This window comes from Falco naumanni, chromosome 8 (assembly GCF_017639655.2).
Source record: "Falco naumanni isolate bFalNau1 chromosome 8, bFalNau1.pat, whole genome shotgun sequence".
Lineage (NCBI taxonomy): Eukaryota > Metazoa > Chordata > Aves > Falconiformes > Falconidae > Falco > Falco naumanni.
This window is the reverse complement of record NC_054061.1, coordinates 63,552,867-63,565,991: the sequence shown is the minus strand read 5'-3', so window position 1 is coordinate 63,565,991 and position 13,125 is coordinate 63,552,867. Positions and strand designations below refer to the sequence as shown.

Here is a 13,125-nt window from a genome sequence, read left to right as displayed (position 1 = left end):
TACCTCTTCAGTTGTGCTTACCTGATACCAGCACCGACAGGCACAGAAAGCTGTTTGCCATCCATGTTTGCTGAAGGCCACAGGCTGATGGGAGAAACCCAACCTTTCTGCTGCTTAGAAAATTCATTTTTAAATACTGTAAATACTACTGAGAGGCTTAGTGGCTACCAAGCCAGGGGAAAGGCTAGCACTGTAGACCTCGATTCCTGATCCTGCAGGTGGTGGCAGTGTTACATTACTGTAACTTTATTGAAATTACTGTTCAAAGAAAGTAAGTTCTTGCCTATGTGTAGTTCCGATGTTTTGAACAGGTGAGCTGCCACGCACCACGCCGTGGCTCACGTTGCAGAGCAGGCTCTGAGCAGACAAACGAGATTCCTCTCAGATGAAAGCTAGTGACAGGATGGCTTCCTGAAGTGCTCCGGTTGCTCGGGAGTCAGCGGGATCACACTGGAGCAAAGCTGAAGTAAAAACCAATCCAAAACGTGTCCTGCACATCTGGACCAGCTCTTGGCAGTCTGCATGTGCCCCACCAAGGGGTACCGCTTGCTGTCGCAGGCGTAGCCAAAACTGAGGGTAGCGCTACAGTTAGGGGTTACTGTAGCCCAGCGCCTTCTCACAGCTACACCCCGTCCTGCGGCTTTCCGCCCTGCAGCCCAAGCAGGGTTAGAAGCAGCAACAAGATCTGCTGCAGCTGGACCAGCCGGCCGCTGCGCACACATACCAGGTGCCATGGGCACGGCCATGTCATCAGCCTTTGCACTTCAATGTATGAAGTAACAGCAGCTGCAGGGCCCGAGAGCGGGGGTGCTGCCGTGGGGCCGGGGACCCCACCGGTGAGGTGTGCCGTGCCTCGCTGCAGAGGGGTGGCCAACATGCCGTTCGTACACATGCAGCTGCCGTATGCTCTGTCCTTTTGCACAGACGAAGGTCACTACCGTTTGTCCCTTGCCGGGGGACCTACTTAAGCGTGCTGTATAAACAAAAGCGTGCGATGGCAAGTGCTGCGTGAGAAGGCGCTTTCCCAGCTGTGATTACAGCCCGAGTTCACAGCAAGCAGAACTGACCGGTTTGCTGAGGGCGCCGCGTGGGCAGAGAGGGCACACACAGCTTTGCGGTGCAGGGGTGGCAGGGACGCCAGTGGGTTTCTGAAGGAGCCAGCTTGGCTGGGACAAACCCAAAGCCACAGTGCACAGCCCTGCTTTTAAGCAGCACAACTGCATGAAGCTCAGGTGTGCGTTAGCTCAGCCAGCCCTTCTCCCCTCGAACGGACACTTGCTGTGAGGAGGAGCGGCTCAGGCCACCGTGAATTAGCCCAGAGTCCTGCTGCGTGAGTTACAGTCTAGGACCAAATTTCTGGAGGAGCAGAACGAGCTAATTGCAGCCCGTCCTCAGGCTACTCGGAGCTCCAGAGGTACGCAAGACTTCCCGCCCTATTAAACAAGTATTGCAAATATCATGTATGGATCCCACAGGAATAAATAGTACCGCTGATCACAGAGGAGTTTGCGAGCAGCTGTGTTGAAGCAGATCAGAGTGCACCACCACCACCTGTACTGATGCTAGGTTGTACTGAAGCCACGTGGAAGAGTAAGCTGTGACGACGGTGAGCTGATCCTTAGCTGAAAAAGCATGAAAACTGCCCGTGTTGTAATCATTTTCAGCGTATTATGATGTAAGATCATCTGCTTCAACTACTCTTTCCCCAGTGGGGTATGTTGAACAAATTCCACTAACTCTTACGAAGGTAAGATGACGTGTGGTATGATATCACACCCCTAATGAATTCCTTATGTGCTCAAGTAGCCCAAGGCTTATGTGCTCTCATGACCCAGGCATCATCTACCATTAGAAGCAGCCAGTCCTGCCACCTCCTCCCCGTCCCAGTCACGTCAGCGCCCAGCCACAGCCACATGACTCAGTCCTCAGTCACTCACCCGACCCCTCTGCAAACCCGCCAGAGGTTTGTTTTGGTAGCACCTGCCAGGCCTTGGACTAAAGCTGGTAAAAGAAAAGCGATGAAAGCAAAGATGTAGCATGTCAACAGCACATAGTTTAATAATAAATAAAAATAATGGGTTTGCTGTAAACAGTAGTTTTGTTAATATCAGCCTCACAAGGCAAAGAACGTGGGTCAAAAAGCCAAGGTGAAAGGTGTGTGTTAATTCAAACCAGAGTCCAAGACTGAAGCAGGCACTCGTAGGCTGCAGGCACCTGCTACTTGCACAGACCGACAACCCCCCCCCCCCCCCCCCCCCCCCCCCCCCCCCCGCCCCGGGTGAGGGCAGGTGAAGATTCCCCAGCAGCTGGGTGCGGGTGGAGGCTGCTGGGCAGGTGATGCTCTGGGTGGGCTGGGAGCACTGGGCTGAGTGAGCTCATTTCCTGCCCAGCTCACGTGGGGCCCTGGGCTGAGCTGGGCTGCGGGGCCTGCCCTGCTGACCGACCGACCCGGAGCTCCTGCTGCTTCCCCTGGGACAAGATGCAGCACTCTATGAAGCTGATGACTGTCTGGGGAATCTCTGTCATCACTGAAGAAGAGATTAAAATTTTGGCAGTCTAATATGTACATCTCTAGATGCCAATTACCCAGCTACAGCAGAACTATCAATTATGGAGAAGGCTGATGCACCTACACAGACAAGGTAAGCGCGGCTTTTGGAAGGGTATCTGTAAGAGGTATGGGTGAGGGGAAGGAGAACCACTGAGAGAAAGCTGAATGCAGGCAAGAAAATGCACCAGCTATTAGCTTTGAGACCAGTATTCGGTTAACGAGCATCAACAAAACACGAAGTTGTGCTCAAGAGACCTTTTCTAAGCACGGAACAGCCCCTGTAGTGCTCCTTGTTGCTTAAGTTTGTCCTTTGGCAAAAGAGGAGGAAACAAGCTAAACTAGAAGAGGGGTCTGTCTTCCACTCCTGTGTAAGGAAATACAGAAGGAAGTTTAAGAAACTGAAATCCTGACTGATAAGGAGCTAGCAAATACTTCTCCCACCTATTTTCTTTGCTTCCCGCTCTGAAATGAATGTCCTTGCTTTCTTCAGCATTTTGGCTGCTGGTTTTTCACAGTTTCTAACTGGCAGGCTGTGAAACTGCAGACCTGAACCAACAGCAAGCTCCAGGCTGAAGGTGACTAGGCAGCCGGTGTGATTGGAACCGCAGGGAGAGCGGTTAATGCATGCGCTGTTGCAGTTGTGGAGCCCTGTGTGAGAGAGGGCAGAGCAGCATACACCTCAGATGTGTCTGCGGTACACGGGCAGGAGCTCCCCACGACACCCTCTCCCAACGCTGTTAGAGGGGTGTATGGGGGCGGCACTCGCCACAGAGCTGCCCCTCTTAGGGGGTAACAAAGCCAACACGGGTCTCCAGCACAGCATAAACCACAGAGGTATTGGGAAGAAGGCAGGGGGAAATGGATGCCGAGTACCACAAAGCCCTGAGGAAGGTGAGGGAAGACTAATTTTGCCTGAAAAATGCTGTAGAAATACTCCCTTGCTGTTAGTCTCCTTCTAATCCTAGAACGGTACTTGGACTGGTAAGCAGCCTGTGAGACCTCAGGCTGGAACACCTCTATTAGCTTTGTTTTTTAAAAAAAATTATGCTGGTTAATATCCTATATAACATCTAAACCCCTAGATTTTCACCCCAAACTACTATAATAATCCATGCAAACTACAGTAATTTGGACATTGTGATACAGTAGTGCAAGGATGAGGTGATGTAAGGACAAATGACTTCGTTGGGTGGGGTGGGAAAGAGGTTTTGCGTGATGTTGCATACAGAGTGACACGAGGGCAGCTGGGGGGGCAGTGTACTTGGCCACAACGCTTTTGGTTCGTTGGTTAGCACAGATATCCCCAGTCCGATAAAAACAATAGGCTGTGGGGGACAAAAGCTCTTCTTACAAGCCCCACTACATTGAAGTGAGTCACAGAAAAGATAAAAAGTTTATTTTTCTTTTTCTTTTTTTAAAAAAAGTATGATAAATGCCACTTAGTAGAAAAGCCCAGGGATGCACCTCACTCTTCAGAAACCTATATCTGAAAAAGGGTTTTTATTGAAAGACATTTTCATTTTTTTATGGAAAGGGTTACTTGGTGCACATGCTGAAATACTATCTTGTTACTTTCAATGAATTATTCTAATGCTAGCTGGTCTCACCTGTACTGGCTCCATGCTGGCTTCCTTCAGCTTCTTTTCTGCCTCCTCTGTACAATTCTTCAGATGTTTGACTGTTTTTTTCCAGTTCCTAGGTAGAAAAAGAAGCAACGTTAATTTCTATACATTTTTTCATGGCACAAAAAAAATTGCAATGTAACAGAAGGGCTTTCCTATCTTTACTGTAAATTGCTTAGAGTTCTATTATTTAAAAAAAAACTTAAAATTCCTGTCTCTCTCCTAATTCAGATACATAGTAAATGTATGTTCAGTTGTCAGTTGGACTTTCTGGAGCAGACACAGTATGATTTATAGGCATATCTTTTGACTGAGTTCATAACGTCTTTCTACCACCTCTTCTACAACTCCATAGATTTTGCACATAAATGCTTCCATGGATGTCTCACCACTTTTTCGTGCTGTTACCACTTTACCTGACATTTGTTTTCCAGCTGCTGCCTTCGCCTTCTCTCCACTTCCAGCTGGGTCCCCAGCTGCCTGTTCTGCACTTGCACTTCATGTTGTTTTTTTAACACCACTTGCATCTCGCTCTGCACACTTTTCAACACTGACATACGTTTCTGGATGTCCTGTGACTAGAGACAACACAGGAATGAAGTTCCAACAACATTTTAGCAGATCAGTCTCTTCAGGAAGCTCAAGAAAGCTCACTTTTTCATAATTTTTTGTCTGATACTCCTCTTCTCTGGCTTCCATTTTTCTCAGTTCAGATTCAATCTCCTGGAAGTTGTTGAGAGAAAAAAAAAAAAAATCAGGATTTTTTCAGGCTACTGGCTGTTATGTGGAAACTATTTCTGCAGATGTCTGCACATAGTGTCCCTATTTCTTGCCCTATGAGACTGAAGTTAAGAACCCACACCCTGGGGCAAGGGGAACAAGCAGGTGGCAGAGTGGCCAAGGAGCCCAGACTCTCATTTAGGATCAGGTACCAGCTGAAGTGTAAGTTCTACAGCTATGAAGGATGGAAAGGGATTCATCGCTACACAAGCAACACTGGACCCAATCAATCAATAGATTGTATCTACAAAACAATAAAGAGGACAAATGCTACTATAAAAATTAATGGGGCGAGGGGGGACAACTCTATGGCATCATATTTTATATGGTGGGGGGAGGGATGACAGGAGAAGCCACACAATTGCTGCAGCTGCTATCAGTCTACTCATCTGCAGAATTTGAGTCCAGAGTTACTTTTATTTTCAAGTCTAGCTCCACTGCAAAGGATCAACAACAGTCCTACTCAGTAGGAGAAAAAAGTAGTTTCTCAGCTAGGACACCTGCCTTTATTGACAAACGCGTGCATACCTTCACCCTGTCGGTGTTAGCATCGCTGTCTGACTTGAGCTCTTTGGCTTTTTAGCTTTTCCTTGTAACTGGACAAAGACTTTTCCAGCTCTGTTACTTTATGCTGCAGGTCCCTGTTAGCACCACAAACTTCGACCAGTTTGGAGAAGGATTCTTCAAGGGCTCTCTTTACCTAGAGGAAAAAGTGAGTTCACGTTGTCTGTAAGAATTAGTTCATTCTATACAGCTAATAAGCAGCACACCCAGCTGAAGCTACAGCGCCTGGTGTTTTGACTTTACCACTCTTCTAATAAAACGGGCAAAAAAGTGAATGCTGGGATCTGACTAATACTAAGGTTACGCTGAGCTGCACAATCCAGCCCTCAAGGAACAAAGCAGACTTCCAAACCAGTATTTTATCCTTGGAGATTGCTATACAACCCCAGATTATCCTTCTGAAGTCATTGGAGTGACTGATATCAACGCCTTGAGCTTATGTACAACGAGGTATATAGTATTGGGGGATACACAGCGGTACTTGAAAAAGTTAAGAGAGCACAGATGGTGCACGGCCACCAAAATGTCTGCCCACCACATGACAAAATTGTTTGTTGTATACAAGTGATGGACAACTCTATGACGAATGGAAAAGGAGAAATTTTTGTCATGAGGTGTTCCTGTTCTGTTGGGAAATCATAAAGCAGACCTCTTTCTCTGGAAATCACCCACTGAAATGTTTTAATTCTATCCTTTTTCACCTCAGCAGATTCTTGACAGGCAGCTTTCCTGTAAGCCTCTTGTTCAGTCAGAAACTGCTTCTTCAAAGACTCTAAGTGTTCCACGTATTCTTTTCTCAGTCTTGGCTTTTTCCATTAACTGTTCCCTGTAAAAAGAAATTAAGTTATTCACATTTATATTTAATATGCTTTATAAATAAGAATAGGGAAGACAATTACATTGTTAATACTTTTGTCCTGGGTATATACTCTGCACTACTACTGTTTTAAGACTGGAATGTGTTTTCCAATATTTCACGTTCCATTTATTTAAAAGGAGGTTCCAAATAGTTAAACAAGGTAAATAGACTTTTTTGGAAAAAAACACTTTAGGACAACTTCAGAGAATTAAATGGCTAAGCCTGTTTAGACAAAGGACAACGAGGAGATTCAGACTGCATCTACCCTCAGGTTTACTTAATAGCGTTCAGTTTTAGGGGGGGGAATTTAAGCAGCTATCCTACGCTCCCCTTGCTGTAGCTACTACAGGCTGCTTCAGCTATCCTCGTGGAAGAGCTGTTTGTAGAAGTGCTGTAATGACCCCGGGGCAGCAGTTCCTCAGTGCAGCAGAGCAGGTTGAGGCATCATGACAGGAGTGAGTGGAAAAGCCCGTTTCTATGGCTCCAAACGAATGTCACCGTGGCCGTGCCGCTGGTGATCAGCGCTGATAGACAGATGAGTAAAGCCGTGGAGCTCCGATGTCAGCGCAAAGTAACGTTTCCCCTGTCGTGGATCTGTCTTACCTGCTGAGCACCAGCTCAGATGGAAGAGCTGAAACTCTTCCCTTCGATTTCGGTTTGGATCAGCTTGCTCTGCAGGGTATTACTGACCTGCAGAACTTCTTCCAAATGAAGAACAAGCTGCTTGTTCTCTGTTCTAGCACTTTCTAGTGCCTTACAAAGTGGCTCCACCTGTGCAGTAACCACAAATTAGATTTATACTTACCCAAATGAGAAAGCTTAGAAAGGAATACTATTTTTTTCCCTTCCCAGTCTAACAGTGTGTTCGTCCGCTGTCTGATTCCTGATGTCCTAAGCACAGGCATGTACCTGGGAGTCCTTAAAACAGCAATCCACTACTGGCTGGCTTAGGCTGAAGGATCACAGCTTCTCATATAGTCACACCTTTCTTGGAGGGGGCAGCAGGGGGAGTTCTTTGCCAATAATGAGTGTGTTTAGGTTGTGAGGTAATCCTTTTCCAACTAAGAATTACAAGCCAACATAAAAACAATTCCTTGGAATTTTTTTTCCCCTCCATTCTAATAACAAAAAAGTAAAGGCTATACAAACTTCTGAAATCTCTGTTCATATTATGTATCCAGCTGCAGACTGTAAAGCCTTCACCTGTGCCAAGGAATGTTTCTTTGAAGAGGAGATGCTTGCCGCCTTCAACACTTGCATAACTACTTTCCCGCTCCACTGCCAAAAGTTGATAGCGTATTTTCACCTTGATTCATGTGAATGTGTCACGCTATATTGTATTCAGAAAAAGAAAAGGTACTTGGCTCTACACCAAAAACATAGCGGTGGCTGTTACTACGGAAAAATGTAGCATCTACCTGGCTGCTCTGCTGCCTTCCCATGGCAACCGGTTTGGCCTGGCAATGTTCCAGTTCTGTTTCTAACATCTGTATTTTCTGTTGAGCCTGGCTCCTGGAAATGGAGATTGGATTAAAAGAAAAATCATGCATTAAATCAATTTGTGGACATCTCTTCTGAAGCGGTGACCATCTCAGAGTTCAGTTCTCTACCTTAACCAGATTAAGTTCTGCCTGTCACTGAAGTTAAACTCTTTTGCCTACTTGCCACAAGATGCGCCAGGCCTGCCAAGCGTGCACTTAGCTACAAGAACTCGGTGTACTTGGTCCACTAGCACTAAGGATGCTTCAGTGTTGCAGGAAACGATATAGGAAACTTTTCAAACAAACTTGTCCTACAGCTCATTAGCCAGAACCATGGGGAAGATGCCACCTTGCAACTGTATCTGTCTTGACAGACCACAGAAACAATCAGTTCCACTCACATGTCTTTTCTGAGGTTGCTGATTTCAGTGTCCTTGTGTCCCAGCTCAGTCTGTACCGCATCCAGAGCTGCTTGCATCTTCTTATAAGAAGCTAAGACATGCTTCAGCGTGCATCTCGCCTTACTGTTATCATACTTCGCTGCATCCAGCTGGTGCTGCAGGTTTGCCATCTGCAGTACAAGAAATCATTAGGAAAAGGAGCAGGAAAATCGGTCATCTATTAGAGTCTCTTAAAAGGATTCTTTTATAAGTAACCTGCATGCTTAGTAGTTAGTAGTGCCAAGAGTGCGTAATGGTTCTGAACATGGAAACAGCTTCCTGTAATTATATAACCTTTGTCCTACCCCTGGTTTAAGCCCAAGCTGAGCGTGGGTGGTGTTCTTGAGGTTTTTTGAGTGTTTCAACCGATAGTTCCAATGCTTCTTGAACTCCTGGCACCCAGGCTTCAGGAAGTACTACAGATACAAGAAGCTGGCTTTTCAGTCAAAACCAGTTGTTGATTCTAATGTTTCTTAACCTAAACTTTCATCTGTATCTCTTTCAAACAAAAAACAAAAAGGTTTTGATCCCTGTTAATTTTCAGCCATTTCTTCATTGTCATCAATTAGTCAGCTGAAATTAACCATCGTTCTAATTTGAATTTCATGGTCATAACTCACTGCATTCAAGTCTCCTTTATTAACCCCAATAGGCTGTTCGGTTTTCAATGACCTTTGACTGAGAATGTCTATACTATTCTCCAGTTTTTCTCACATGATCTTTATAGCATTTAACAGAATCCTCTGGCTAAACCTAGGTTAATTGTAATTTAATTTTAAATTAAGCATGCCATCATGCCAACCTCCTACACATACCACTTCTGTGACTGCTTAAGCAAATCAAATAACCCTGTCTCTTATTCAGCTGTCTAGTGTGTAAGCAACTGATTTGTCTTGACTATAACCCACAGCTCGTATGCAACTTTACGAGTTTTTGTGCATTGACAAAGAACAATAGTTACATCCCTGCTCTAACCATACAGATCTAAAAGCAGAAGCATTTTTGTTGGAATTTCAGTCAACCTATCTGTAATAGCTAGCCTCTTATTCTGTTGTGCTGTATAACGTACTGGAAAAAGAGGAAGACAACAAGAGACAATTCACCATGAGCAGGGCAGGGAAGGAATTCTAGCCAAAATATCATGACATCTACGGTATCATCCAAGGATCACCCAAAACTTCCTTCAATTAACAAAGGGAAAAAGCCTTGATCAGCAGGATTATTTGATACAGAAGGAAAGAAAACTTGTACATCTCATTTAAATTTGTCCTTTGCCTATGACTTTGTTCTGAAGGAAAGAATTATTTTGGTATCATTGTCCCCCATTCAGCCAACTCTGCCACAACATGACAAGTTTCTCTCCTCTTGCCATGCCTTATGCAGAAATGCCCACTGCCTTTTGTGAGCTTTTTTATGTGAGTTTATTATCGCATGTGTGATTTGCAGAATAACAAACCAAACATATGGGAAATGGCAACACTTCTGTAAAAGGAGTAACTAGAAATCTGAAACAGGTCCTGAGGGAAGGATCAACAAGAACAAGAATTATGCTAGGATTTAGGCAGTTACTGCGAGCTATTTAGGAATAAGGAACAGACTTTAGGTTAGGAACGTTTACCTTTAATTTTGACAATATGGAGCTTCCCCCTACCCTGGAGCGCATTAAATGCCACTCAGCTCCCTTATAAGCAGCTACTTTCACATCAGTAGTCCAGGAACCTAAATGAGATCAGCTAGAGGCTTATCCGAGAGGCTTGTCCTTATACTGATGTTTTTTAATCATCTGTAAAAAGACTCAGTACGAATGGGCATTCTACTTGCAAATCAGTTCAGTAATCACGCATTAATGGTTACTTGCTAGATGAAAAGAATTTATGCTGATGGAATCTTTTCATATTATTGTTGTGTATTCATTACCGTGATTACCACTGCTGTCAGTTTCCTCTAGGTTTAGAAGAGCGTTTAGAAACATCACATGCAAACTAAAGGCCTTTAGTAGTTCTCACCTCCCTCTGTTCCCTGTTGGCTGATACACCTGCCACGGGTCTGGGGGACCTCAGTGCTGGTTTCCTCTCACTGTGGAAGCAGTAAGAAGGGCTAAGAAGATATGACAAGCGCCCACTGTCATACCCAGCTCAGCTTTCAGTTGTGTGCACTGTTGCTCCAGTTGGGCAGTTCTGTCCTCCTCCCCTTGCAGCCTCGCTTGGGCAAGCTGGACATCTTTGCGTAACTCTTGGCAGTCCTGCTGTAACATCTGTACCTGCAATGATATCACAGACTATTCTTTAAGAGGCAGAATTCAGTCAGGCAAATCTAACCAAATTTCACAGCTTAAAAAGTTATCTAACTGGAAAAGATATAGCCTGACCAGCTTCTCCTCTCTTTCTGCTTGTCCCAATCTTACGCAGAAGACCCTTACGGCAAGCGACTCCGTTACTATACGTAATGCAGCATATGTGTTCTTATAATCTCTTTACATGGCAGACAGAACCTAATAGGTTTGCACAATTAAAGATTACAGAAAAGATCAAGCTATAGAAGATGAACGCAACACTGAAGGCACTTAAGAAGTCTATCTCATGCCATTTTGTGAGGAATCTTTGTTTTCCTGTTAACTAATAAATATACTACAGAGCCAACTATATCCATCAGAAAACGACAGATGAATTCAACTAAGCCTGTGCTTTTCACAAGATGTATAATTCATATAGTTCAATAACGTATCCGTCATTTTTCCACTTCTGCTGTAGAAGAACACACAAGATGATAAAAGGCATGTAGGTGAAAAATCTACTGATTTCCAACAGAACGTTGTATGTTTCAGGAACCTTGATGGTCATCAGAAAAAAGGAAAAAAAAACCCTTAGTTATTCAAGTTTTGATACTTTGCATATTCAAAGTATATACTTTGCATATTTTGATACATATTCATATTCTTTTATCCTTACTGAACTGTTGCTATGATTTCAGAAGTGTTAAAATGACTGCATGTGGCTTGTGCATGTACACCTGCAGAGAGGGAGGTTGGTTTTATTTGAATTACGTGTAAGACAGTTCATTTCTACCATGAACTGTGCCCCCCCCTCACATTCCAAAACAGCTAGATAATACAAATACAGCTGAGAACCAAAATCTAACTTTGTCATCATGACAATTAATACTCCCAGAAGGTTTAAGATCTCAACTGAATGTTTTTCAGAAATTGCATTTTCTATCTATTTATCAGTACCTCAATTCTAAAGAGGCTTGTTTAGCTTGGTGAAGAAGAGGTTAAGGAAGGATCCAGTTGTGTTCCACAAATCTGAGAGGCAGTTACAAAGATTATGAAGTTGAACTCTTTTCAGTTGCATTGAATGATTTAAGAAGGGGCAATGGTGCCAAATGTAAGCTTGGAATGTTCAGATTGGATGCTGGAAGAAAAAATCTTAACTGGCACATTACTGCAGCACTATAAAAAAAGTAGCTAAAGCAGCCACGGAATCACAGTCCTTGAACTCTGCTAGACAAATCCACCACTGCCCCAGCCCAGTGCGATACTCCTACTTTGAGCAGGAAGTTTGATTACGCGATCTCTTCTGATCAACGTCTGTACAAAATGTTGCTGGTTTAAAGTTTTTAAACTGATTTCTAGGCATGACATCCAAGTCCTTGCTCTTCCTCCCAGCTAAGAAAACAAAAACAGTCAGAAAAGAAGATCCAAAGTTTCTCAAACCTGCTTCTGTTCTGTTTCTAGCGTTGGTTCCATGTCCTGTACATGACACATCATAGTTGCTTGGGATTCCTCCAAGGACTGATGCAGGCTGATCTCCTGGGACAGCTGTTGTCTTAGCTAGAAAAAAAATGAACTCTTTCTGACCCAAGTCTAATTAAGTAGATCAAACAAATACTTCGAGATCATATACAAAATATGTGTCTGGATATTTAGTTATGAGCTGGCTGGCAGGTTCCTTTGGGTTGTGCACAATCCAAAATTGCACTCAGAATGTTATTCAAGGGTCATCTTCTTCAAATCTTCAAATAAGAGTTGGCAAATTCAGCCTCCTACTAAGCTCCTTGCTGTTGTACTTACCTCCTGCAGTAGACAGTTAATCTTCCGTTTTGCGTTCCTCAGCTGCAATCACTACATCCACCTAAAGAAGATGAAAGCAACAGATATTTTAATTCTTTCATGTTTGTAACTATTACAAAAGCAACAGGTATCATAAAATGTAACTGCCATGCTAACACCCAGAACATGATTTCTATCTCCAGTCTGATGTTCTGTGTTCTGAAGCACTGAATGTAAGCGTGGGAACACTAAGCAGCAATGTGTTCTTTGATACAATTAATGAGAATGAGTGACATACTGCACTGAAGTTTCTTTGGGGAAGATACTAACAAAGTGCAAGAATGAAATACCAGAGAAATGTAACTTCCTGGAAAAGCAGAAAAGCTATTGAGAACTCTGTGCATGAAAGCCAGGATGAACTTAAGCCATAAAGATGAAAGAATTGCAAATCTCAAATACTTTTTATTGCTGATTTCCCATGCATTTTTTTTAATTGATGAAAGCACAGATTTTCATTGTCAAAAGTGTTTGATCCTACTGCCAACAATAAATCATAAACTCTTTTTTTCCAGCTCAGTATACTTTCTATTTAACTATGTCTGAGATGAACGTGTTTAAAACCAAGTCTGTTAATCCTTGAAACTATAATAAGGTCATCTTTTGTACCTTGGATGCAGTTGTAATCTCCAGAGCTTTACCCAGCCTCTGAACTTCTTCTTTCACTTTTTTTTCAGCCTCTTTCATATTACAAAGGTGTTGGTGCAACTTCATTGCTTCTTG

General features: G+C 43.7%; 1 protein-coding gene across 1 annotated transcript; it reads right to left on the bottom strand.

Annotated features, from left to right (window-relative positions):
• Positions 1-2,033: 2,033 nt before the first annotated feature.
• CCDC150 (coiled-coil domain containing 150) lies at positions 2,034-13,125 on the bottom strand. Its single transcript, XM_040603927.1, has 11 exons — positions 13,012-13,125; positions 12,367-12,427; positions 12,010-12,126; positions 8,259-10,557; positions 7,795-7,888; positions 7,001-7,147; positions 6,219-6,329; positions 4,828-4,896; positions 4,582-4,751; positions 4,159-4,246; positions 2,034-2,915 (listed from the first exon to the last, which is right to left on the bottom strand). The coding sequence occupies exons 4-11, from the start codon at positions 8,426-8,428 to the stop codon at positions 2,766-2,768; spliced, it is 999 nt and encodes a 332-aa protein (XP_040459861.1). The 5' UTR covers positions 8,429-10,557; positions 12,010-12,126; positions 12,367-12,427; positions 13,012-13,125; the 3' UTR covers positions 2,034-2,765.